The 26,673-nt window shown below is 36.6% G+C and overlaps 1 protein-coding gene across 4 annotated transcripts in view; it reads left to right on the plus strand.

Moving 5' to 3' along the window:
- The first annotated feature begins 8,518 nt into the window (after positions 1 to 8,518).
- The window catches only part of nf1b (neurofibromin 1b), a 118,036-nt gene continuing 99,881 nt past the window's right edge, over positions 8,519 to 26,673 (plus strand). For all 4 annotated transcript variants that reach the window (XM_067432469.1, XM_067432470.1, XM_067432471.1 and 1 more), the window contains exons 1-6: positions 8,519 to 8,832; positions 21,809 to 21,952; positions 24,969 to 25,052; positions 25,212 to 25,402; positions 25,500 to 25,606; positions 25,705 to 25,772. In XM_067432469.1, coding sequence (XP_067288570.1) covers positions 8,773 to 8,832; positions 21,809 to 21,952; positions 24,969 to 25,052; positions 25,212 to 25,402; positions 25,500 to 25,606; positions 25,705 to 25,772 — 654 coding nt within the window. In that variant the 5' untranslated portion in view covers positions 8,519 to 8,772. The remainder of the gene's footprint in view (positions 8,833 to 21,808; positions 21,953 to 24,968; positions 25,053 to 25,211; positions 25,403 to 25,499; positions 25,607 to 25,704; positions 25,773 to 26,673) is intronic.

Here is a 26,673-nt window from a genome sequence, read left to right on the forward strand (position 1 = left end):
AAGACAATAAAATCAAGCTTGTCATGTGACTGTGTTTAGATGTTGTAAACTTTTAAAGAAGATCCCGGGGATTTGCAGACTTATGAAGTGTTGCAGAGGGGAAGAAATATGAAAAGTCTAATTTTTCCTCATATCGCAATATACAGAGAATGGTGTGTGTGTACAGGTTATTACACCGTGGGGACCAAATGTCAACACAAGAATAGTAAAACCTTAAAATAATTCACCTACATTAATAAACATACTAAATTATGTTTTAGAGTCTAGACCATTTAAAAAATGCAGAACATGTTGTGTAATGGGGAGGTTTAGGGGGTATGCCTACGTCAGCAAGAAGTCTGTTATCACTTCGTCTGGACGGCATCTAAAACATATGATACATATGATAGGCAGTTTTCTTTAATATGTCAATTTTACATCTTAAATCATAAACGTCTTAAATACATTTGAATTATGATGGTCATAATTATGATATGCTAGATTTAAACAACGAAATTGACATTTAAAGTCAATATTATGACATAAAATGTCTATTTGACATCTGTCTGGAAACGTCCTATAGAGCCTATTGCTGATGTAAACACTCACATCAAATAGACTATTTGATGTGAGTGTTTACAACTACAAGTGCGAGTCTCCAAGAAAGGCCTACGTGCAGTATTAACTGGGGTCTACTGTTGCTATGGTGACGAACAATTTGTTTACGTGGATAGGCCTATTAAGAAAAAAAATGTATCCAGTCTACAGCATTAGGTTCAACCGTGTAACTGAATTTCGCAGAGTGTAGGCCTATGCTACATTGATTTTAATGCTTAAATTATGTTCTAAATTATGAACGGGTCAAACGCGTTTGAATCCACTTGAGTTTTGATTGCTCTCTCACTGAATTATCTGAAGTGATTTCTCAATCAGTAAAATAAACACACCGTGAGAACCAATGCTCTTGTTTTCCTTTTAACAGATTTAAAAATGTTTTAAACGTCTAGAGTGCGCTTGAAACCTTGTTTTCGCCTGGCTCTGCAGGCTACTCGTTCGACACATCGCTGCTCTGAGCTCTAATGCCCTGAAAAAATTATACTACCTGACCGTTGAATGCTTGAATCTGATTCTGAGGTGCACAGCGAATGTAGTTCCAGGCAGCTCTCTTGACCGCATTACAGTTCCATATCACTTCGCATAGTTAACAGTAATACTTTATACTTCAGATGAAATGCAGGCGTCCATGCCTTTACACCCTTGAATGAGCGCAGATTTCTAGTATATTTAGGCTACTTGAACAAACCTTTTTTTCAATAGGCTTTAAAGGAATTAAAAAACATGAACTTTAACTATTGAATATGGACAAGAGACAAACATAAATTATTCTGAAACCTTTTACAGGATGGGAAGTTTATGTATCATATTTTACTCTTTTAATTCCTTTCATAACTGTGTAATATTGTATCTCTTTTAAATCCTTTTATAACTGTTTTTATTTTCCTTCGATTTTGTTATTATTAATAATCTTTTCTGTGTAAAGCACTTTTAATTACCATATGAAATGTACTACATAGCCTAAATAAACTTGCCTTGCCTTGCCTATTGGCTTTACATCAAGTCAGCTGGCACTTTACTTTGCGCGAGGCCCTGGTGAGGCGAGGCCCTGTGCGGTTGCACACTTGGCACAGCCCTTGCGACGGTAGGCTAGGCTGCCTACGTGTGCTATAGGATAGAAAATACAAATTGTACAGAAATCTTCACGCCTATGGAGAATCCCCACAAAGACAGCAGACGTGTGTGTAGCCTATGTGTGTTCAACATCCTACGTGAAATGAATATTCCTGATTGAAGGGGGTGTGTAACCAAATAACAATCAAAAAACACAAGTTCATCATACTGTTTCTCTCAGTGTTTGTGACCTCTGGGATAGTGTTACACTGGCTCGCTCCAGGGAGTCCATCCATCCTGGAAAAGGGGTCACCAAGCTCAGGTTCACACAATAATAATAATGATACATTTTATTTATGAAGCACTTTACAGTGCTACAAAGGGAGGGATTTAAGGGATTTAACTATTTTTAAATAAAATAGTTAGAGAAAAATAATTAAGTTAAAATCAACACAAAGATGTAAACACAAAGCCATTTAAACATTGAAAAACGTTCTAAACGTTCTCTGTTGTTAGTCCCGCATTAAAAACACCAGTCGTTTGTAATAAACAATAATGCCGCATTCCAGGTGTAACCCCTCCTGTTCAAACCGTCCGCTCCAAGCGGGACTCGAATCCGGGTCTGCCGGCATGAGAGTCGGACACTCAAACAAGAAGGCTGAAGGCTGCAACCTCTAGAGTGAGGCGCTAGAGCGTCTCCTGAGGTCAGAGGAGTGAGGTTACTACCACAGGCAACCCATAACCCGTGTTTTTCCAACCTTCTACCGTGAAAGGGCACATATCCTGCGAAACAACAATGGCAGCCCATCGGATACGTTGTTTATGAAAGTCGTACATTAAAACCCAAATCGTTTATTAAAACAAGGTATTGCTCTAAGGTTATTTATCCGCAAATGTCATGCATTATTAGCAGCTTTTCTAGCTGTAGTCCATTTAGTGCAAGAATATATTAATACCAAATATATTTCCAAATAACCAAATAATGTAAAATAAAAGGTACAGCTTGCCTTATGCACCGTTTTTTCTCTCCACTGTTTCCCTCAATTAAGCAAGGAGTAAGCTAGCCTAGAAATCTAGACGCACCCTATAGCGGCAGCAAATTTAATCTACCCGCAAGTGTCGTCTAGGAACTCTCAATACCCTTCTGAGCTGTATTCCTCACAATCTGGACGGGCCAATCACGTCGTGTATAGAGTCGGCGGGCGGGGCCATAATGACGACGGCCGAGTTGTGCGTGCTTCTAAACACAGAAACTGGCGAACGGCGGTCTTTCGAATCAGTTTTAACCGTGACTCTGGAAGACTTGGAGTTGAGCTTTTCTCTGAGAAAAGAACAAAGAGCGGCACTGAAGTCATTCTTAAAAAGGGAAGATGTGTTCGGAGTTTAGCTGACCGGATACGGCGAATGTTTAATCTATCAGCAAGCTCTGTTTCACCTTCGTTGCTCTGGTTGGTGTAGCGCTATCCTATCGCGTGCAGAGGGAGATTGAAAGACAACCGTTTATCCCGCCCCTCGGATTGAGCCCTGACTATGGTGAGTTTCCAGACCAAACATCTTGATGTGGGTCTGGCTTGTCAGGCTAGGAGTAAGCACCATGGCGAGAGAAATGATTGTAAATGAGCATAGCCTACTAAGCCCCGTAAGGTCCGCCATGCTTTGTTTACATCTAGCTACCACAATTTCTTGCGCTCGGCAGTTTGGTGGAACTTTGCCTGGAACACTAAAGTCGTGAGTCGCGGTTTGAAGTCGTAACTTACCGGGTAAACAGAGTCTTAAAAAGTCTAACATTTTAAAATAAAAATTGTAGGCATTAAAAAGTCTTAAATTCGCATGTATTGAGTTCTAGGTCTTAAATCATTTTAAACAGGTCTTATTTAGGGGTGTGCACAATTTTTAAAAAAAATAAAAATACTCTTCGAATTTACTACGTGCTTTGCTTGAATAAATCCACTGGATGGCGCTGTGGGGCGTGTTAAATTGATTGTATTTTTTGATTACATAATCTGCCTCACAATGTTTGGAATTAGCCTACATAAAAACAATATAAACATGAGGTTTTTCGTTTTTTTGTTTACGCATATTTTTATTTGATATATTTGAACTGAAAGAAAACCTTAAGATATAATGTAAGCTTGTTGTATTTAGGCTATTGCCTAATCGTAAGAATTGGTGAAAACTTGACGAATACAAAAAATTATTTCTCATTTTTGTGAAATAACGTAATTTAAATAAAAATTTATTTTAAACGTAATTTTAAATTCGTTTTAATGAGCCCAAATATTCTAATACAATATTATTGAAAAAAGCCCATAGTCTTAATATTCCTATGTCCATGTAACGCCCCAGATAGCAAACTCAACATGACGTCTGTTTGCTATCTGGGGCTACCTAATGCTCACTGAAATGCTCCCACAGCGCTTTAGAATGTGTGTGTGTGCGTGCGTGCTGCGTGCGTGTGTTGTTTGAATTCTTTCTTTTGCTAGTCCAAATATAATTCGCTGTATTACGACTACAAATGAGACCAACATGCAATATATATTACTGCCAATCTCTTTCTGATTGTAGCCTACCACAGACACATAAAACTGATTTTATTCTTCAGTTAATAATGCAGTTCTTCCAGGGGAATCATTACATTAGCCTACGTCTCGCATAAGCGCCAATGACCGAGCAAAGCGATGACCCAAGGTGGATGAATGACCAAATAAAAAGTATAATATCACTGAAAAATGAGTTAATAAAAGCGATGCAAACCACAAACTCAATTCGGTACTGACACACGGACTGATGTCAGAGACTGAATTGTTATATTTAGGCTTATTGCCCATAAACGATCAAAGACACACATAATTATGCCGATGTCCATATTGGTGGTTATGTCTTGAGTGAACAGACGTGTGTCTGTGTTGAATCTGCGCATTACTGTAGATCTTAAAGTGAAAGTAATCTAATAGTGCGTAGCCGCTAGTGTCTGTGCCATTAATGTTAATCGAAGAACAACAAGGGAAAACTCTTAAACTTAAAGCACGGCTTGTAGCCTACCTGTAGCCTATCTTTATTTGTCCTATTCTGCCCTGCAAAGGCAAAAGACCGAGATTGTGGAACTGAGAAAAATGACTTTAAAGATTTTTAGTTATCAAAATGATTATATAGGTGTAGGATACTGGAAATCTGGCAATTAGATGTTTTAGTAATGAAAATTATCTACATAAAAAAAAACTTGAGCTCAAACTTGTCTTTTGACCCCTATTTTCAATGTATAGGCCTTCAATGTATACTCTGCCTTTGTATTGTCTGTAAAATGTCACACAAAGGCAACTGGCAGTAACTTTGACATTATCAATATTTAGTTGCTGATCACCATTTAAAAATCATTATAGTAACACCTGTATAAAATACCCATGGCATTTATTTTGAATGATTTACAATTGCTTTTGTAATATGGAGCAGTTTGGAAGCCTATTCATTGACTAGACTGTTTATGCTGCAGGCTGCTAGCTAAACAAAGTAGATTGCGATCTATCTAATTTGTTAGTCTAAAATGCATCTTTTGTGTTATATTTTTTTTAACCTTGACCTTGATGTAAAAACAACTACTCAACTATTTGTTACCTACACTTTTATTCAGGTATATGTGTGTCAGAAGTGCTTCAGTGACAGATGTATGATACAGGCTACACTGTAGCACAGCAAACAGCGGCTAAACAATAGTATCCAAACTCAATTTGAGTGTTCTAAAACAAAGGCAAAGAACATTAACTGGTGTTTAGGTGTTCTGCCTTGGTTTATCTTGGGCTTTTGGAAGTCACTGTTGAGACAAACCATTATTTTCTCAGTAAAACAATGGAATTGACTCAAGATACTTATCCACATGATAAAGGAGGTCTTGAATGTGTCAAAAATATCAATAGCCTAACTAATTTTCAACCAAAAATGGGTTACTGTCTTTTGCCTTTGTAGGGCAGCAGCATTGTCATTTGTTTATAACTTCTTATTTTATTACTGACTGTTTTGATTACCTATTTAAGAAGTTACCGGTCAAAAGTTTGAGAATGGTAAGACAAATCTCTTCTGCTCACCAAGGCAGCATTTATGTCATTAAAAATACAAAAAAAAATTTTTTTTTAATTTATTTAATAAAAATGTAAAATAACTGTTTTCTATTTAAATGTATTTTAAAATGTAATTTATTCCTGTGATGCAAAACTGCATTTTGAGCATCACTTCTTCAGTCTTCAGTGTCACATGATCCTTCAGAAATAATTTTAATATGCATTTGCTGCTTGAGAAACATTTATGATCTATGTTAATGAAAGCAGTTGTGTACACATTTTTTGGGGTTCTTTGATGAATAGAAAGTTCAAAAGAACATTATTTATCTGAAATAGAAAGCTTTTGTAACATTGTACTGTTCAAAAGTTTTGGGTCAGGAGGAATTATTATTATTTATTTTTTTGTAAAGGACAACAAGGATGCATTAAATTGATCAAGTGACAGTATAGACATTTATAATGTTGCAAAAGCTTTATATTTCAGATAAATTATGTTTTTTTGAACTTTCTATTCATTAAATAATCCTGAAAAAATATTGTACACATCTGTTTTCAACATTGATAATATAATTGTTTCTTAAGCAGGGAATCAGTATATTAGAATGATTTCTGAAGGATCATGGAGGGATCTGAAGGATCTGACTCGAAAGACTGGGGTAATGATGCTGAAAATTCAGCTTTGAATCACAGAAATAAATTGCATTTTGAAATATATTCAATTTAGATTTAAATTATAAAAATATTTCACAATAATGCTGTTTTTGCTTTATTTTAGATCAAATAAAGCAGAAGAGACTTCTTTGAAAAAATATAATTAACGTACCATTCTCAAACTTTTGACCATTATGTATGTATATATATATATATATATATATATATATATATATATATATATATATATATATATATATATATATATATATATATATATATATATATATATATATATATATATATATATATATAAAATATATATATATATACATATATATAAAATATATATATATATATATATATATATATATATATATATATATATATATATATATATATATATATATATATATATATATATATATATAGTATATACAGTATATAAGTATGTGTGTATTTGTGTGTGTATGCATGTGTATGGCTTTTAAGGTACAAAGATTGACCTTTTTCTCTTTTGTATCTTAGGGTACTGCCCCAGTTACAGCATTGTACTTTTTTTCTGAGAGTGTAGATCTTAAATTTAATTAATGGTCTTAAAATGTCTTACATTTTACTTGATGAAACTGCAGAAACACTGTAACTGGGGTTATTAACTTACTTATATTTATAAATAACTTGAAAATAAACATTATTCAAGACTGTAACTAGCATATATTCTGAGTTTGAATTGTAACAGTTTAAGACAGTTCTGCCATTGATATCTGATTCTGAATACTGGACAGAACTCCCTCAGTGTCAGTGAAATATATAACCCTGCCATTTTTATATACTGATTAATATATAAAAGACAATAAAATGTTGTTTTAATTCAATAACTAATATGGCCAATCATTAAAGAACAGTGAAATCTGCATGTTAATATCAGGGCATTCAAATGCCCGTGAGTAAATGAACTGTTAAAAACACTGTGAACCCAGCAGCTTGCTGCCAGCAGTCCATATTCTTGTGAATACCATGACTAGGTCTGAAGACTCTTGAGAAACTGTCCATTCACTGTTTCCACTGTGGAGGTTTGAGCTCCAGGGACCTTCACAAAGGTTTGCTTTGTGTCTCGAGGCAGCTTCTAATTTCTCTGTGTCTGAGAGCATTCACTGTTCTGCATCGACCATGCTGTTTCCGGCATCTCTTTGAGTTTTACTCACGCAGCAGCTCGCACTGCCTGCAACAAGCTGCTCTTTCTTCTGCTCTCTCTCTCTCTCTCTCTCTCTCTCTCTCTCTCTCTCTCTCTCTCTCTCTCTCTCTCTCTCTCTCTCTCTCTCTCTCTCTCTCTCTCATGAGTTACATTCTTTTTTGCCTCACATATTTTGTATAATTATGCTGGGTTAGGTACACTGTAAAAAAACTCACATCCTGTAATTTTTTTAAGTACAATCGACTTGGATGTTTAAGTTATTTCAACTTAGATTATGTTAAACGGACTTAAAAAAAATTAGTTACATCTTGTATAACTTATAAAAAAGAGTTAAAACAATGTAAAAACATATGTTGTCATAACTTATTGAACATATAATTTTTTACAGTGTGACATGAGCTGTTGTTACATTTAGAGTAGAAAAAAAAATCGTTTTTAAAGTATCATTAAAAAGTAATAGTAATTTTCTGGTCTCTCTCTCTCTCTCTCTCTCTCTCTCTCTCTCTCTCTCTCTCTCTCTCTCTCTCTCTCTTATACTCTCTCTCTTTGTTTAATTAATTGTATATAGTCTCCTATCTCTCTTAATTAATTTCACGTCCAATATTATATTTATATTCTAATAGTCATGGCAACACCATGAATACTGTTTATAATGAGATTAATAATGTATAATATTAATAGTATAGTTTTATATAAAATACAATATATATATATATATATATATATATATATATATATATATATATATATATATATATATATATTAAAGGAGTAAAATAAATGCAAAGGATATGCAAAATCTAGTAAAGGAAGTAGTTTTTGGGTTACAAAAATATGAATATCAACAAGTCTCTCTCTCTCTCTCTCTCTCTCTCTCTCTCTCTCTCTCTCTCTCTCTCTCTCTCTCTCTCTCTCTCTCTCTCTCTCTCTCTCTCTCGCTCTCTGCTGGCGCATGCGCACTAGTGTTCTCATCTCTCATCTGCACCGCTGCTGTGCTGCTGCTGCTTCGCTGGATCGGAGGATTCAAACTTCCGGCACTGTCATGGCGGCATGCTGCTGTTTCTGACACCGACCAGACCGAATACCGAGCCGCCCCTCGTTCGGCCCTCAGCGCGGCACGGCTCGAGGAGCGCAGGGGTCGCGCACCGCGGAAAAGGCGCCCTCTCCTCCTCCACTTCATCATCCTCCTCATCATCATCAGTGGCGAAGGTGCAGGCGTGAGCGGCCATGGCGGCGCAAAAGCCCGTGGAGTGGGTCCAGGCCGTCATCACCCGATTCGACGAGCAGGTCAGAGCTCATCTAAACATCTTTGAACGCTTCGTCTGCACGGATGCGCAGTTACGCAGCGCAGCCGCCGTCGCAGCGCATCCGTGCAGCTGCTCATTCTGATGCTGTCATGTTTTTGTCTCATAACAACGTTAAAGGCACTGAACGGGACTAATCTAGTAGGACATGTTGCTCAGCATCCTTTACTAAACCTGGAACCACATTCTTATCTACCCGAAACCTAAACAACCCCTACTAACCCAAAATCAGATTTTATGGTTAGAGTTGTGTGCTTGTTAACCAATTATTATATGTATAAAAAAATCAGAGCAATTATTGGAAGAACATTCTTATTTACCAGTCACTAACCTTGGACTATTTGCCCTCCCAAGCCAAAATTTGACCATTATAATATATATTTTAGTTCTTGTACTCTGCCTCTAAGGGTATGTTTACACAAAAACAATGTACTAAAGAACAGAGAAAAGTCTTTATTTATTTTTTATTTAATTTAATTTTTTTGGTACAGACAAACAACAACGTCAAAAACGTTCACATGGATTCACTAAAAATGACTAAAAACGCTGTATCATTCATGACAGCCCAGTAGTTGGTGATGTCACTTTGTAAAGAAACTCTTAAGCGCCAGACTGAAAGCGTAATACACAAATTCACATTTTTTTAGTATGCACGGAGACAATAATGGTATAGTTTTCACAAACTTGCAATTTGAAACCCACCTTCAAAAGTTCACATTTTCAGGGCCCCAAAAATGGCATTGTCATTTAAATGAACGGCCAAAACGCATTGAATTAAAAATGTTTCGTTAAAATAGTGTCTTGTAAGCAGTCCTAAAATTTGAGAAGAATGAAACTGAAGTTGCGGCAAAAGCAATAATTGATTTTATCATTGGATCATTGTGGTTGCAATTGCTGTGATGTCATATGAGTGACAGCTTGCCCCGCCCTCGCGCGATTATGAGTATCAAAGAGATAATGCAAAAAGGAGCGGCAGTATTCCATTAAAAAATATGATTTTTGATTTCATGTTGACTTTAATCTAATAGAGGAAAGAAGAGAAAGAGAGAAATAAAAGAAGTTTCTAGATGTTTTGAATCATTTTTAATTAATAGACAAGACATTGAGCTTGTACTTAAATTCTAATGCAATTCTTGCTTAAAGAGAACCATTCTTACTTATAATTTTAGACAATGCATCATAAAGAGCAGGAGGTACATTTTAATAGTTAATAGTTATCTTTGGTATCTTAGAACATTTGATAGCTTTTAAGCTTAGAAAATATTGTGTTCAATTTTAAACATAATATTTTTGTCCAAACATCTTAAAAACGGTGTATTCACACGCATACTAAATAATAAATGACTTGTGAATAAGGTTAATTCATAAGTCAGGGACCATTTAATGCTGCACAAACATTACAAAATCCCAGATAAAAATGCATGTATGAAACAGTTGTCTTGTGTACATAATATTGCCTGTAGAGGGTAAAATTATGGCTAAGATAGTTTGAACATGTCCTGTTTTGTTGCTCCAGGAACATGATCATGTGAGATGAAGTTTAGCGTTCATACGACTTGCACTTCATATTTTGTGTGAACCAACCTCATAGCTGACCCTTTTGATTGATCCACACAGCTTCACTTTCTTATTTAAGAGCTGCATCATCAGTTTAATATCTCTACAGAGTTATTGGGTTACTTCAGAGTGTTTCAGTGAGGTATGTTGTGTGGTGTTCAGTATACAAGTATCTTGTGCAATGATGACTCTCCCTCTTTGTTTGGATTCTACTGGTTTAAACCTGCAATCCTACTTATGAAACAGTTATAAGCTAGAAATATAACCCATTGTTTACCACAGACTGGTGAAAGCCTGTCAATGGTTAAACTATGTCTGTTTTCTTCTTATCTTATTTGAGTGGTTTGGCCTCTGTGTGTAGTGTACAATGTTTTAACTGCAGAAACGTGTTAAATGTCTGGAAGTTTTTGATTAAAATGCGACCAGACACCAAATAAACATTGACAGACTTAACAGAATGCCATCTTTGAAACAGAATGATGTCCTTTTGAAAAGAAATCGTGTCATTAATTACTCACCCTCATGTTGTTTCAAACCCATATGGCTTGCTTTCTTCTGTGGATCACAAAAGGTGACTTTCTGACAGGATTTTCTTCAAAAATCTGCGGGGAAATGTTGACAGAATTTACATTTTGGGGTGAACTGACTCTTTGAGAGCATAAGTCTGTGAGTATCAGGAGAAATATGATGCTTTGGGCAGGTTAACAGGCAACACATGAAGAATATTTCAGTTTAGAAGGTAGGCCTACAAGCTGCTGTTTCTGCCCCTCAATGGTTGCTAAAGGTACTGCAACAACAAACGGCAAATTCTTAGTCTTTAGCCAAATTAGCCTTTTACTATTGGTGCTAAATACCAGATTTAGTGGTTTACAGTATGTAGATAGCGTTCAAAGGCTTTTAGAGGACGTCGTGCCAACAGGTGGAGACAGAGGGGTCTTGTTGAAGGGGTCAGCGGTGGCTTGTGGGCTGTGATGGGATCATTGCAGTTTGATTGAAGTTCAGTGGAGATTAGGGGTGTTTTGTGATGCTAAGCTTAGCCTAAACTCTGGATAATCCCAAAATGAGATTCTGTGCCACTAACTGGTGTTAGCAATTTTCCTACTTACTCTGTAAAATCGAGATGTTTGCAACCGTTGTTGTAGCCCAGCAAGCAAGTTTTCTATTTTTTCATATTTCATTCCCTCACTCTCATGTGAATGTTTGAAGAATATCTTGGCCACTCTTTTACATACACAAGACTAGAGGTCAAAAGTTTGTAATAATTATGTTTTAAAAGAAGTTTCTTCTGCATTTATTTGATAAAAAATATAGGAATACAGAAATATGGGTCAATGGCGTATAAGGATTTTCAAGTGGCAAATTTTGAAATAAAAGAATTATAATATATATTGCAGTTGTTCAAACATGTAGAGAGTTTTATGTACACATAAATTCATATTAAAATTTCAAATTAAGTGATTTTACTGTTTTTTTCATTCTAGATTTATTGGCCGTGGCCTTAAAGCTACACTGTGTGATATTTTCCCCCATCTAGTGGTGTAAAGGTATATGACCATCCAGTGAATAATAGTTTCTGCTCCTCTCAATTTCGATTTCGTTTCAACTCCTACGGTGGCCGATTTAGTCATGGCTTCCAGTTCGACCTCTTCGGTGAGTGTTGCTTCATGTGATGAGGTAACTTTTAAAAACTATTATAATTTGCAGTTATTTAATTTACCAAATGATCTATGATCAAATTAATCTATGTAAAATGAATAATAGTTTTAAGTTTTCGTTATTTTTAACCAGTCCATTGCTAACATCAGCTATCAGGTTCTTTTATCAGTGCTATCGTTATTCTGTATATTGTACAACACCACTAGCGTAAGGCAAACAAATTATAATGCAATTAAAATATTAATCTCATGTTATCCGTCATAGAACACGGATTTATGTTACAAGGTAAACAATACTTTTTCATCAATGACGCGAGGAAAACTATCCTAGACATCGTTCTAGTGTTATGCACAGCACACCATGATATAATTAGCCAAGCAACAATAAAACTTCCAATATACACAAATAGGCTGAATTAATATTACCTGTCGAGAAGAAAGCAGGCAATGTCGGCGTTCTTTTTAAAATCGTTGCTCCTCATGAGCTCTTTCCATTTTGGAAAGGCCACTCCAATATTTATTTTGTCTTGTTGATTTGCCTGTTGCGTTGCCGTCTTAATTCTCTTTTCCGCTTTCCTGGCGACTCTGATACATATCCCGCAATGTTACTAGGTCCCCGACCCGGGTCGAATTCGGTAATCAATTCCGGGACGTGGTTGCTTTCACACAGTAGGCGACCCGGCAATGTTCCGGGAATATTGCGGGTCCGACGTGCAGTGTGAAAGGGGCTTAAGAGTGATCCTCCATCATCATATAGCAGCCTCAAGCAATCCTCCTCTTCACATTCGACACGGTGCCATCGAGTGTAAAAACGCGAAAAGCGAAGCTTGAATTTACGGGTATGTCCCTCTTTGGCAAATGCACTTTCAAGATGGAGGAGCAACATGGCGACCGCCATCCGAACCCTCAACACTTATGTATTTTCAATGGTATATTATAAAATTACGAGAATCCATTATTACTTGAAAGAAGTAAATATACATTAATGAGCACATATATTTTTGAAAGAACTAAGTGTTTTAGCTAAGAATAAACTAAAAAAGTTACACAGTGTAGCTTTAAAAAAATGAATGTGGTGCGAGTGTGATTTATCTTAAATTAATTTATTTTCTTTAACATGCTTAACATTTTGAAGTTCTCTCTAATTAAAGTGTTTATACGTCTGACTGCTCTCACTTTTTCCAACTACGGGCTATGCCACGGATCAAACAGAAAATGCGCGCTGCGCTAACGCGCATTAATACATTTAGTGTCGTTAAAATGAATTTGCGTTAATGCGTTGTTAACGCGTTATTAACGCATTAATTTTGACAGCCCTATTATTTACAAGAAAGAAAATGCATAAAACTAATGAAAGTTTTAAAAATACTATTCACCAGCATTTTGTATCAGTGATTAATTTTTCAACCACATAAATTTGATATTTTATTTTTTAATTAAATACAGTTATTGCTATTATTGGTTGGACCACATGATGAGTGGTCGCTCCAAATGACATGATCTCGGATATTATTAAAAAAATATATTTAAAGAAAACAATATATGTACACCTAAAGGATGATTAGAAACACCAGTTCAATTTCTCATTAATGTAATTATCTAATCAACCAATCACATGGCAGTTGCTTTAATGCATTTAGGGGTGTGGTTCTGGTCAAGACAATCTCCTGAACTCCATACTGAATGTCAGAATAGGAAGGAAAGAAAGGTGATTTAAGCAATTTTGAGTGTGGCATGGTTGTTGGTGCCAGTCGGGCCGTTCTGAGTATTTCACAATCTGCTCAGTTACTGGGATTTTCACACACAACCATTTCTAAGGTTTACAAAGAATGGTGTGAAAAGGGAAAAACATCCAGGCAGTCCTGTGGGCGAAAACGCCTTGTTAATGCTAGAGGTCAGAAAAGAATTCAAGCTGATAGAAGAGCAACTTTGACTGAAATAAGAACTTGTTACAACCGAGGTATGCAGCAAAGCATTTGTGAAGCCACAACATGTACAACCTTGAGGCGGATAGTCTACAACAGCAGAAGACCCCACCGGGTACCACTCATCTCCACTACAAATAGGAAAAAGAGGCTACAATTTGCACAAGCTCACCAAATTGGACAGTTGAAGACTGGAAAAATGTTGGAATAAATGTTGGAAATCATGGAATAATACTTTGTCATGAACATTTTAAAGTAAATGCACATTTGTGACCCTGGGGGTGTATTACAGAAACTTTCTATCTTGGATCTTCATATATAGATATGATAAGTTAATTTAGGATTTTAGGATTCTTATCCTATCTTACAGAATCTCATCTTATCTGTAGTTAGAAAATCTTGAACTGGTCGATCGAGTTCAGCAATCAACTGTCAGGTCTGTTACCAAGCAACCAACAACGCACAAACTGCTTCTGATGTAAATATAAAATCATGAATCAAAAAATGCTTTTCATTTCAGTGTGGCATAAATGGAAGTTTTGATATGCTCCGTTGGAAAAATAAAGCCTGTTTTATTCTGCAGTTTTGATGGTAGACAGATCTTCCCTTGGAAACCGAATGTAGGGTGTTCTAGCATGATTTACCATCATTAACCACGCTCTAGTATGATTTACCATGATTCTAGCATGATTTACCGTGTTTCTGGTATGAATTACTACTATTTACCATGTTCTATCATGATTTACCAGTTAACCATGATTTACCATTCACAATTCACCATGGCATGTTCTAGCATGATTTACCACATTCTAGAATGATTTACCGTGTTTCTGGTATGAATTACCACTATTTACCATGTTCTAGCATGAGTTAGTCAAAAGAAAATACAAAACATTTTGCACGGGCAAAACTGCTGGGGTAAAACTGTGGCTCTGTGGCTCTGCAGACAGATATTATTTTCTTTGGTCGTAATTCGTCAACTAACTGAAAAGTCATGTGTCATGAGTCAGCACATCCTCTGGGTTGTCTAAAAGCCTCTCCACCATCAAACGTCACTGCTCTTTGTCTTGTATTCTTTTTCTTGGATTCTATTGTTGGATTCTTTTTCACCGGTATCTGAGCACGATATTTCTGAGATTGTGAAACCTTCTCGAGTTGTCTTAATGATGTGGTTCCTTTTAGACTGTTCAAGGAAGTGATTAGGACTATAGGTCCTATTTTACTGTCTATAGTGAACAGTTATCTTGTTTCTGGATGTGTTCCTGAAGATCTAAAGATAGCGACAGTACAACCGCTCCTGAAGAAGCCTTCTTTAGATCCTGCAGTTGCAAATATTTATAGACCTATCTCAAAACTACCTTTTATTTAAGTTGTTGAAAAAGCATTAGCCAATCAATTGTTGAAGGTTGTAAATGAATATAATATTTTTGAGAAATTTCAGTCGGGTTTAAGAGCAGGTCACTAATGCTGGTGAATGTTCAGTTTTAGTTCTTTTAGATTTGACTGCTGCCTTTGATACAGTGGAACATTTTATTTTAATTAACACGTTGAGAACATGGGTCTGGGTTTTGGTGAGGGTGTTTTAAAGAAGACAATCAGCAGAGTATTGCTCAAGTGAAATCTGTAAAAAGTGAAAGTGTAAAAAAGTTATGGAAGTTTAAATGTACTGTAAATCAAATATACTGTACTAGATATTTAATATTTAATAGAAATATATATGTTACAAAATAATGTGTACTCTAAAATTACTATCAAATCAAAGCCATATGTCTAATCAATTTGTGTTCCAAATTTGAAGTTGATATGACAAAAATTGAAGTTCCCATGAGGTTTTGCTTAGGCGCTGTACCACAAATAGCAATTTTTTAATGCAATTTCCCGTGTCAAATGTATATATTTGTGTAAATATCACAAAACAGTTTGCAGATATAGAACTGTGAGACTCAGACTTTTCCGACGATATGCGTTTTGTCAAGATTAGAAAAGGTTTTTATTATAAAGTAGTTAAATAAATATGAAACATGACGACGCCACTTAGGGAGGAGCCCGCTGAAATAATTTAGAGCACCGTTTCCATGGTAACGCAAGGTCCGATTTCAAAACAGTTTGCACAGGATGAATCTTGAGTTCGTAAGCTTTCGAATGATATATAGTTTGTCAACATTAGATCAGGATAAATATAGGATATAGTTGTTTTAAACATGCAGTGGCAAATGGGCCCACCGGTGGGCCAGTGACACTTAAGGAGTTAAGAACTATTTTAGTATAACTGAATGTTTAAATACAATAATGCACCAAAAATATATACAGCTCTGAAAAAAAAAAAACGAGAAATCAATGTTAAGTGGTCTCTTGATTTTTTTCAGAGAAAAGTACAATTTTCAAACAGATTAAAGTGCAAAAGAATTAGGCTATAAAGAACAACAGGTAACAAATTACAAAAAGGTCTCATTATTTAATGCATTAACTAAGATTGAGCAATAGCTACATTTGGTACAGAAAGTATAATGTTTTTGTTAATGTTAGTTAAGAAATACTGATCATTGTTAGTTTTATCTTAGGTCCATTAAAAAGGTTATTATGATTTTGATGTTAATGTTATTAAACAGTAACTTAGAAATTAACATTACTTAGAATGATTAATTCTTTATAAGTATTTTTCATTGTCAGTTTGGTAATAATGAATTAACACGTTAACTAATGAAGTCGTATGTCTCAATGTTTTACTGAACAATAAAAAATTAGATCAGTTCTAATCATTAGGGCTTGTTGTAGTCCAGATTAAAACATAAAAATGTTTAAGCTTGAAAATAAATAAGCTATTAAGTCTTTAAGTATTAAGTATTTGGTGCTGTGATGAACATTGAGATTACAAAAAACGAATGGCTGTTTTAAAAACTCCTTCACTAGCGCAGATGCTTTTGTTTGCGGGGTTTCCGTGGTAAAAGCTGCATTCTTCCGTTCCATCAGCGCCCTCTGCTGTCACTGAGCGGCACTTCAGCAGCGCGTCTCCTTCACCCATTCAGTCATGTGCAAACGCACATTGGGCTGGTTTACATCTGAGTGCGTCCATTTGACGCAGCGGTGTTGAGCATTTATACGGTTGATGGGCAAAGTATTCTTGAGTGCATTATAAAAAAAATATTAATTGTTAATAAATTATTATTTACGATATTTTAAAGTGCCCACGATAACAATATCGTGCATATTCATTATTGTGATAAATCGCATGATCGAAAATCGGCACATGTCTATTAGATGCACCTGTTTGAGATTGTTAGCTGCATAAAGACACCTGTACACCCCATACAATCAGTAATGCTGCGTCCCAATTCGCCTACTTATACTACGTCCTAAAAGTATAGTGTACTCTTTTTTTGAAGAAAAAGTATATACTCTTAAGTGTGTAGCAGAAAAGTATGCAAGCTTCGGGACATACTACTTTGCCATCTTTAACAGACTCTGTCGCTTAGTTACGTGCATCCCGTCTCCGTTTAACTGCCCTGTCAATCATCGTCAGATTCGTCACAGTTAAAATCCTCCACATTCAGATTAATCTCCTACCGTATCGGAGAGAAATGTAGCCGCTCGATGATCTGCCATGTGGGTCTTTGTGGGTCTCAGACTCTTCTCATGTGTTTGCAGTTTAAATATAATGATGCATTTAAAAGTTAATGGCCAAACGTGCCATTAAAAAAGTTCACAATCCGGCTGCAGGTGAAATATAATGTGGACAACACTGAATAAATATATTTTTGTCAGGTTAAATATTGATAGTTCACGCAAACCCCTATATCTAAACTTCTCTAATTAACCGTCAAACTCGCACATCCGTCATGTTTGTAGTCTTTTAAAGCAGCACTAGGTAACTTTTCAACCTTCATAATATATTTTTTAAGACTCTTGTGATGATAAATCGACTTACAATAGGTTGAATGACACGTCTGCCATAGCCTGATGGGGTCTGTATCGTTTTTAATCGTACTTTTAAACTTCGGGTTTCGGGTAGTAACCCGAGAACAAAAAGAACTACAAAATTCGACTGCTTTACGGGATATACGTCACTTCCACCAACACCCACACTTCCTTAAATTCGGACGTGCGAGCCCAACTTTGTTCATCGGATAATATAGTCATGTCCGAAGCTGCAGAGACAAATAAGAAAGAAAAGGTTTTGTTGGAGGAAAGCAATAAGAGGAAACAAAAAAGTGATGGGATTAAAGGCAGGACGAGGATCAACATGTGACCAGCGTTTGCTCGTCGGCGTGAGCTGAAGGAGGTGTGCCCGACCGATGCTGTCCTGCTTGTTACGGTGAGCTACCACTCAAACATTGAACTGAAGTATCATATAGATTCTGTAAAACGGTAACCAATAGACTACTATAATGGCTTGTAAACATGAGCATCGTGATTATTTGGCGTTTGAAAAAAATAAAACCCATGAAATTATATTCATATGACATGCTGAAACATGCCACTGACTGTAACGTTACCTGGGATGAAGACATTTCACACGCGACGCCAGAAGAACTCGAACTCCTCTTGCAGTGTTCAGGGGAACTGTTAGCGCTGCACCGAACCGCGGCGCCACTTTTATGAAGTTATTTGGCCCGCACCGCAACACTGTATATATTTTTACAACCCGCCGCGCACCCGCGACCATTAAATAGACATACGGGGTCCGCGGGTTATGAGACGAGCCACGCATCACTAGTTCAGGGCTATCAGGGTTGTCATGTCAACAAATGCACGCGCGATGGCATCCCCTGTTGTAGGATTACAGAGCTTACGACAGTAGTTGAGGACATTATTTTTTCCAAACTGTAGGGGGACTCCGAGAGCAAAAGTAGCCAAGTGCGGCTTTAACGCTTTTTATCCGCATTTGTAGTTCTAATCGATGGGTTGTGGGCAATACCAGCCGTTAGAGTGCCCATCGATCCATACTTCGAATTCGGACCGGATAAAGTAAACCATCTGGGAATCTTTGGAATACTCTTTTTAACATACTACGATTTGGAACATACTAATTCTATTTTCTAATACTATTTAGGATGGATAGTATGCGAATTGGGATGCAGGTTAAGAATCCAACTACTGACATGGCCAAGACCAAAGAGCTGGCCAAACACACTAGAGACAAAATTGTACACCTCCACAAGGCTGGAAAGGGCTATAGGGAAATTGCCAAGCAGTTTGGTGAAAAAAGGTCCACTGTTGGAGCAATCATTAGAAAATGGAAGAAGCTAAACATGACTGTAAATCTCCCTCAGACTGGGGCTCCATGCAAGATCTCGTGGGGTCTCAATGATACTAAGAAAGGTGAGACACTTTATTTAGATAAAGTTTCACACATTCCTAATATTATGATCCGAAGGAAGCTTATCCAGCGACTGTGTTCTTCCACAATATCTTGCTTGCTATCTTCTTCCACATGTTTATTTCTGCTGGCAACGTGATCAACTGAAGAGCTCAATAAGTCGGTGGGTGGGGCTACTGAATTACACGTGCTGTAGAGGTGTGTTTCGTAGCGCTATGACGTAAGAATGAAGCTCACGATCATTTTCTGGGCCTGGTGTCTATAAAAGCTTTTCTTTGACTAACAAGGATAAAACTCAGCTTTGAAACTTACAGGATAATGTTATATTATCGTGACATTTTATATATCAAAAGCTCAAGGGAAAGATGATTTCTCAATTTATCACCCCTTTAATTTATTCTATTATTTTGTTGAATGTATTCTTTTAATTTATTCTTGTGATAGCAAAGCTGAATTTTCAGCATCATTGCACCAGTCTTTAGTCACATGATCCTTCAGAAATCATTCTAATATGCAGATTTAGTGCTCAAATATTATCAATTATTATTGCTGCTCAGTTATTAACAATAGGCCTCACTATTATGAATATTGATTTTTTTTTGTGTGGATACATTTTAGGATTCTTTGATGAATAGAAAGTCCATAACAGCGATGGAAATTAACTTTTTTGTCATTTCAAAATTGACCAGCCACTCCATGTTTTTACCAGCCACTTTCTTGTTTTTAACCGACAATGTGTAACTGCATGTGAAAAATTAATACTACAAGCTCTACAATACTTAAGCAGTTTATTTAATCTCAAGTCTCAATGAAATACTGACATTTTTTCTATCTCTCTTATACACACACAAACCATGAACTGATATACATTTCATTAAATGAGTAGGGCTCTGTGCTCTGTGCACTTTTTTTTACGTGGATGTGGCATTTGGATGATTCGTGATCTTTTATGGCTTCCAGTTTTAGGTTTTTAGTTCCAACAATGAAACTATTCGTTTTGGCATCTTCTGAAGCGTGTTGACGACACACCGAGCAGAACATTGTCAGTAGGGATGCACAGAAATAAAAATTCTTGGCCGAAACCGAAACACCAAAATAAATTATGCCAACTATTAGTACCATTGCATTCATGGCTAATGCTGTGACTGTGTAACTTTAATATTAATTTATGCAATCGCAATGCCTTGATTTTTAGTAAAGTTTCAAATATTAATCAATTACAAATTATGCAAATATTTATTTAGCACATTGCAACAATCCACAGTATAAAATACAATTCAAACTAAAATGTTTAACTTGACCTCACTCGTGTGCATTTAATAATAGCGAATGTAGGGGCCTAATGGCCTGCAGAAAGGTACAGAAATTCAATAAAGTAATCAAATGTAAAATAACTGCATATTTTAACTGTTTAAATTAAAGATTAATCCTTATTAAACTTACAAAAGCTATTCAACAGCAGTGAGTGATGTCCTTTTGTTTGACATTAAACAGACAGCAGTAAAGGCTACTGCCCCTTTAAGACCTAGTGCAGGGATATCTTTCTCGACTGTATAACGTTCACTTGAGGCATATTCAGACTATGTCTGCTTGGATACTAATCAAGATGGACATGTTGACATACTTTTTGTGTGAGTTTGTCCATTTAAGCGCAAGACTTGAAAGAGAACTCAATATGCACGCTGAGACGAGTGCGCGTTCTCGGATGATGCGCAGTGACGGATCTTCTTTCAGCGCGCGCAAGTTCGTATTCGTGTCTTCTGGCACTACATCCGGGTAATGACGGCGAAAACGACTGGTCATATTTGGGCATACGGCCGCACTCGCATGCACTGAACAAAGTTTACAAAGAGGGGAAACAGTATGCTATTTTATTTACCCGCCACGGTGGCCGGTAGGTGAAGCGAGTTTACCCGCCACAACTCAAAATCACCCGCATTTGGCTGGTGGCTGGTGCTAATTTCCATCCCTGGTCCATAAGAACAGCATTTTTTTAAATATATAAATCTTTTGTAAGATTATTAATGTATTAATGTGTACTTTTACTTGAATCAATTGAATGCATCCTTTTTAAATTAATAGTATTAATTTCTATATTCCTTCACAGGAATAAATTACATTTTGAAATATATTCAAACATAAAATGTTATGTTAAATTATAATAATAATAATTCACAGTATTACTGTTTTTACTGTATTTTCGATTTAATAAATGCTGTCTTGGTGGGCAGAAAAAAATGAATTAGTCCAAACTTATGACTGTTGTGTGTGTAATGAAAATAAATGGTGACTGTACTGTCAAGATCCAAAATGGCAAAAGATTATTAAAAATGATTCATATGATGCATGCAGTGTATTTAAAATTTTCTGCGGCCATTTGATAGGTTTGTGTAATGTGAACTGAAGAACTGAAGTCACTATTCACTCGGATATCTCTCATCCAGCTTCTGAATACATGTGTTTGTTATTGAACACAGCCTAACTGTGCATGTTTGTTCGTTTTAGCTACCTGTGAAAGTGGGCTTGCAGAACACACACACCAAAATCAGCACAGAACACAATAAGGAATGTCTGATCAACATCTCCAGGTACAAATTCTCTCTGGTCATCAGTGGACTCACCAACATACTGAAGAATGTCAATAACATGGTGAGTACATAGACACAATAACATATTTAATGTGTACTTATATTATTTTATAAGTACATTACTGTTCAAAAGTTAATATTAATATTGGATAAGTAATATTTTACACATTTATATTGCAACATATTAAAATAGAAGTTTAAAGGAACTGTTTTCTGTTTTGATATATTTTAAAATGTAATTTATTCCTGTGAAAGCTACAACATGTATTTTTTTGCCGCTAGTGGTCGCTTATTTAAAAGAAAGGTTTAGCTTGATGACGCCATGATTTTGCTGAGTTTTTAATATGCCGCAGACGACCACTTATGCTTCTTCCGCTTATGCGTATGTGGGTTTTTTTCCTGATTTGAGTGCGTTAAGAGTTGTCATAATGATACTATGTGTGTTTGCTCGGCGGCTACTATGATATACTTGTTGCAGTGAGCTAGATTGATATTAGGCATGGTAAAACATGGTACTCGCTTTAAATTAAGAAAAAAAAGTTATAACCATAAGACTAACTGTGTTGAGCTATATAACAATGATTTGCAGGTTTTTCAGGTATGGTGCCCACCAGTACCGCACCATACCTGGAGGAGGTCCATATTCCACGAGTAGGAATATAGTGTGGCCCCTTATAGAGATGCGCGTTCCTGCCGGTATTTTATGTGCGCGCATGCCGAACTGTGCTGCGATTCACGTGAGCAGTGTGAAGAACACGGACTCGGGAGCACTTGTTCAGAAAAGTAACCTGCGTATTCGTTTTAGCCAGTTGTAATGTATTTAGTTCAATAAAACTCATGTAAGTGGCGATGGTGGTGTCAATGATTTACCTCTGATATGAGCATGAGTGAGCTTGCTGTGCATCGCGTTCAGACTGCAGAGAATGTGCTCGGTGAAAAAACACACTTTTCTTTCGAACTGGAGTCTAATAAAAGTTAAGCAGAAAATATGGTAGTTTATGTAGGCTATAACTGCACTTGTTTCAGAGTAATGTTATTGTTAACCCTTTTCTTTCCCTATTAATGTTTGCTGATGCATTCTTTACTTCTATGGCTTACGTCTATCTTTTTTTATCTGTGATATCAATTTCTAAATGTCTATGTCATTAATATAAAATATGAGCCTCTTGTTCATCCACTGTGGGGAAAAAAACTCCTGTACATTGAAGAAATACAAATGCATTGGCCTGTAAATTTATTTAGAGAAGTATTATTTTTCTTATTTGTTACCTAAAAGTTTCATTCATACTGGAAGCCAGAGGGCGCCCTTAAGCGGAAACGCCACATTTGCCTTAGAAAGTAATTGTTTTCAGGAAATCCCTAATGTGAAGCTAACTGTAGGATAAATAAACAGAAGATAGAAAACTTTAAATAAACATGATGGCAATAAACACGACTGCAGAAAAATCTGGTTGTTCTTCAAGCCTCAAGTTGTTCTAGTATAACACAATGCAGTGCTGATTGACATGACTTTATTCTTGACTTTATAGAATACTATAAAATAATGCATCATCTGCCTCATTCTGTGATGAGAAGCCACATCAACTCACAAACACTCGACTGACGATAGGAAGTGAGTTAAAACATGTTATTAAACGTTGTATTTTGTTAAACAGGTTTATGAACGCTTCACTAGTTTGTGAAGATCTTTGACGCGTGTTGTTTTTTCGTACGCACGTTATAAGCGACTCAAACTCGCAATCTTTGAGACGGAGCAGCGTTTACTCCTGATCACAGCCGCTTTTCAATAATACTGGGCATATATTTATTCATACATTTCATCATTGCGCATAAACCAAATTGCGAATGCGGCTTGATTTTGATTAATCGTGCAGCCCTAGTGCGTATGATGTCATTGAAAGGCGATGCACGGACACGGTTGGTGTCCTGGTTAAAATTGCTTAATTTTCTGGATCTAAACATTCTTGGAGACATTTGGTGTAATGTAGTACATAAGTCAACTAGTGGTTTCAACTAGTGTTCTAGTGTTTTTTGGGGATATTTTAATCCAATAATCTTTTAATCAATAATGCCTGAATTTTCAGCATTATTACTCCAGTCGTAGTGCCACATGATCCTTCAGAAATAATTATAATATGCTGATTTGCTGCTCGAGAAGCATTTCTTATTATTGTCTTATTATTTTCAATGTTGTAAACAGTTGTGCTGCTTAAAGGTGCACTATGTAGTATTTTTGCAGTAAAATATCCAAAAACCAATAGGCCAGCGTTATATATTTTGTTCAGTTGAGTACCTACAATATCCCAAATGTGTCCAACTATTAGTAAATTGTGATATTTTAAATAAGGACCCGGGACGTTTCAGCATAGCATCTGAGGGAGTCGCCTGTCAATTGCGTCAAATCTGCGCTACCCTCGGTTTCGGGTTTTATTTGGCAGAAGCGCTTTATTATTATAATTAAATGTATCTAATATGATAAACAGAGCTGCATTACCTCATAATCATGACCGGAAAAGCGGAAATATTGCGGGCGCACAGTGACTGTGTCCCGTTCCTTTTTAATAAAAGTCCCGGTGCTCGCGAGGCGGGTATTTGTGTAACAATTGCTACAGCAGCCGTGCTCAGCTCCACAACACTCTGTCCTGCTCTGCTTTACACTACAGTAATGTTAATAACTGCATACATGAACGTGATTTCTTCTCGAGTCCTATTTTCCACCGGCTGAGGTGAAGACCACATGTCCCAAGATCCTGCGCTCAAACTTTGCGTCATCAAACTACGCCTTTGTTTTTAATAGGCTCCCTCTAGCAGATGGAAAGTTGCATAGTGCACCTCATATTTTGGTGGAAACCAGAGTTTCCGGTTTTCTTGTTATTTATTTTGAATCTTTATTGATCATATACAACATTATTCCATGTTTTCTTGATATTTATATTGGCAATTGAAAAAATATTGAGCAGAGATACTATGAGCATTTATTAAACTGTTGAAGATGATTCTGTGAGCTGGAGTTTCATGGCAGAGAATGCTGGGATTTCTCTCTTGCTCAGTTTGTAATCTCTCTTGCTCTCTTACAGCGAATATTTGGGGATACTGCGGAGAAGAACCTTTACCTGTCCCAGCTTATCATCATGGACACACTGGAGAAATGCCTGGCAGGGGTGAGAGACGGCTGCAGACCTTTCACTGTGTCTCATCTCCATGAGCTGTCACCATTGTGTCATTACTGCTTTTTCAACTTAATTTTAAAGTTCTGAGAAGCACATCTAGATGTTGTTAAATCCCATGAATGAGTTCTATAATCTCTTTTTCTCTATCAGCAACCAAAGGACAGCATGCGTCTGGACGAGACAATGCTCGTGAAGCAGTTGCTACCCGAGATTTGTCATTTCATCCACACGTTCCGTGAGGGAAACCAGCACGCGGCCGAGCTGAGGAACTCGGCCTGTGGGGTTCTGTTCTCTCTGAGCTGCAGTAATTTCAATGCTGTCTTCAGCCGCATCTCCACCAGGTGCATGCTTGTGACTAGACGAAGGAATGAATGTATCCATAATGGATTTGATCGCTCTGATTTCACTCGCTCTGTCTGCCTGTCTGGTTCTCTGCAGGTTGCAGGAGCTGACCGTCTGCTCTGAGGATAACGTAGACGTGCATGACATCGAGCTCGTCCAGTACATCAACGTGGACTGCTGTAAACTCAAACGCCTACTGCAAGGTTTGATAGACTCAAAATCAAGCTCTAATACTATGAAATATAAAAATTAATTTGCCCCCCTTTTTAAATGTTAAAGAGCTGATCTTTTCTCCTTGCAGAAACTGGGTTTAAATTTAAAACCTTGAAGAAGCCAGCCCAGTTGAGTGTCATTTATAATTTAGAAAAGGTAGGTGGAATTATTGTTACTATTTTTATTATTATTATTAATAACATATGAAAACACATACAGTTGGGCGGTATTTAGTCAGCCACCAATTTTGCAAGTTCTCCCACTTAGAAAGATGAGAGAGGCCTGTAATTTTCATCATAGGTACACTTCAACTATGAGAGCCAGAATGAGAATCAGATCTAGAAAATCCCATTGTCTGATTTTTAAAGAATTTATGTGCAAATTATTGTGGAAAATAAGTATTTGGTCACCTACAAAAATAACTAGATTTCTGGCTCTCACAGACCTGTAACTTCTTCTTTAAGAGGCTCCTCTGTCCTCCACTTGTTACCTGTATTAATGGCACCTGTTTGAACTCATTATTAGTATAAAAGACACCTGTCCACAACCTCAAACAGTCAGACTCCACTATGGCCAAGACCAAAGAGCTGTCAAAGGACACCAGAAACCATGCATTATTGTTATTATTATTAATATTATAGTCCAAAATGACCATGCGCCACAACGCCCTTGTAGCCAATCAGCAGTAGGGGGTATGTCCATTCATGATAGGGGAGGTGAGAGAGTGAGCAAGAGGGAGATTTGAAGAAAGACTATAGAAAGAGAGACCTTATAAAAGGGAAAAGGTCAGAGGAATATAGGTCTACATTAAGGTATCGTAGATCAAATTGTCTGGCAATGCATAGAGTAGGCTACTTCAGAATCACTGTATCATGATAGCATCGATATGATGGAAAAATTGTATTGTAGTTGCGAGTACTCCAGAGTCCTATGCAATTATTCTTGCCTCAATAAAAGCTGCAAGATGTTCTCCTATTTGGTGTTATGGAAATGGCCATCCTAGTTGTCCATCATCTTTGCTTTATTTTTCTCAAAGCATTATTTTGCTTCGCTTCAG

Source organism: Pseudorasbora parva, chromosome 23, assembly GCF_024679245.1.
Source record: "Pseudorasbora parva isolate DD20220531a chromosome 23, ASM2467924v1, whole genome shotgun sequence".
Classification (NCBI taxonomy): domain Eukaryota; kingdom Metazoa; phylum Chordata; class Actinopteri; order Cypriniformes; family Gobionidae; genus Pseudorasbora; species Pseudorasbora parva.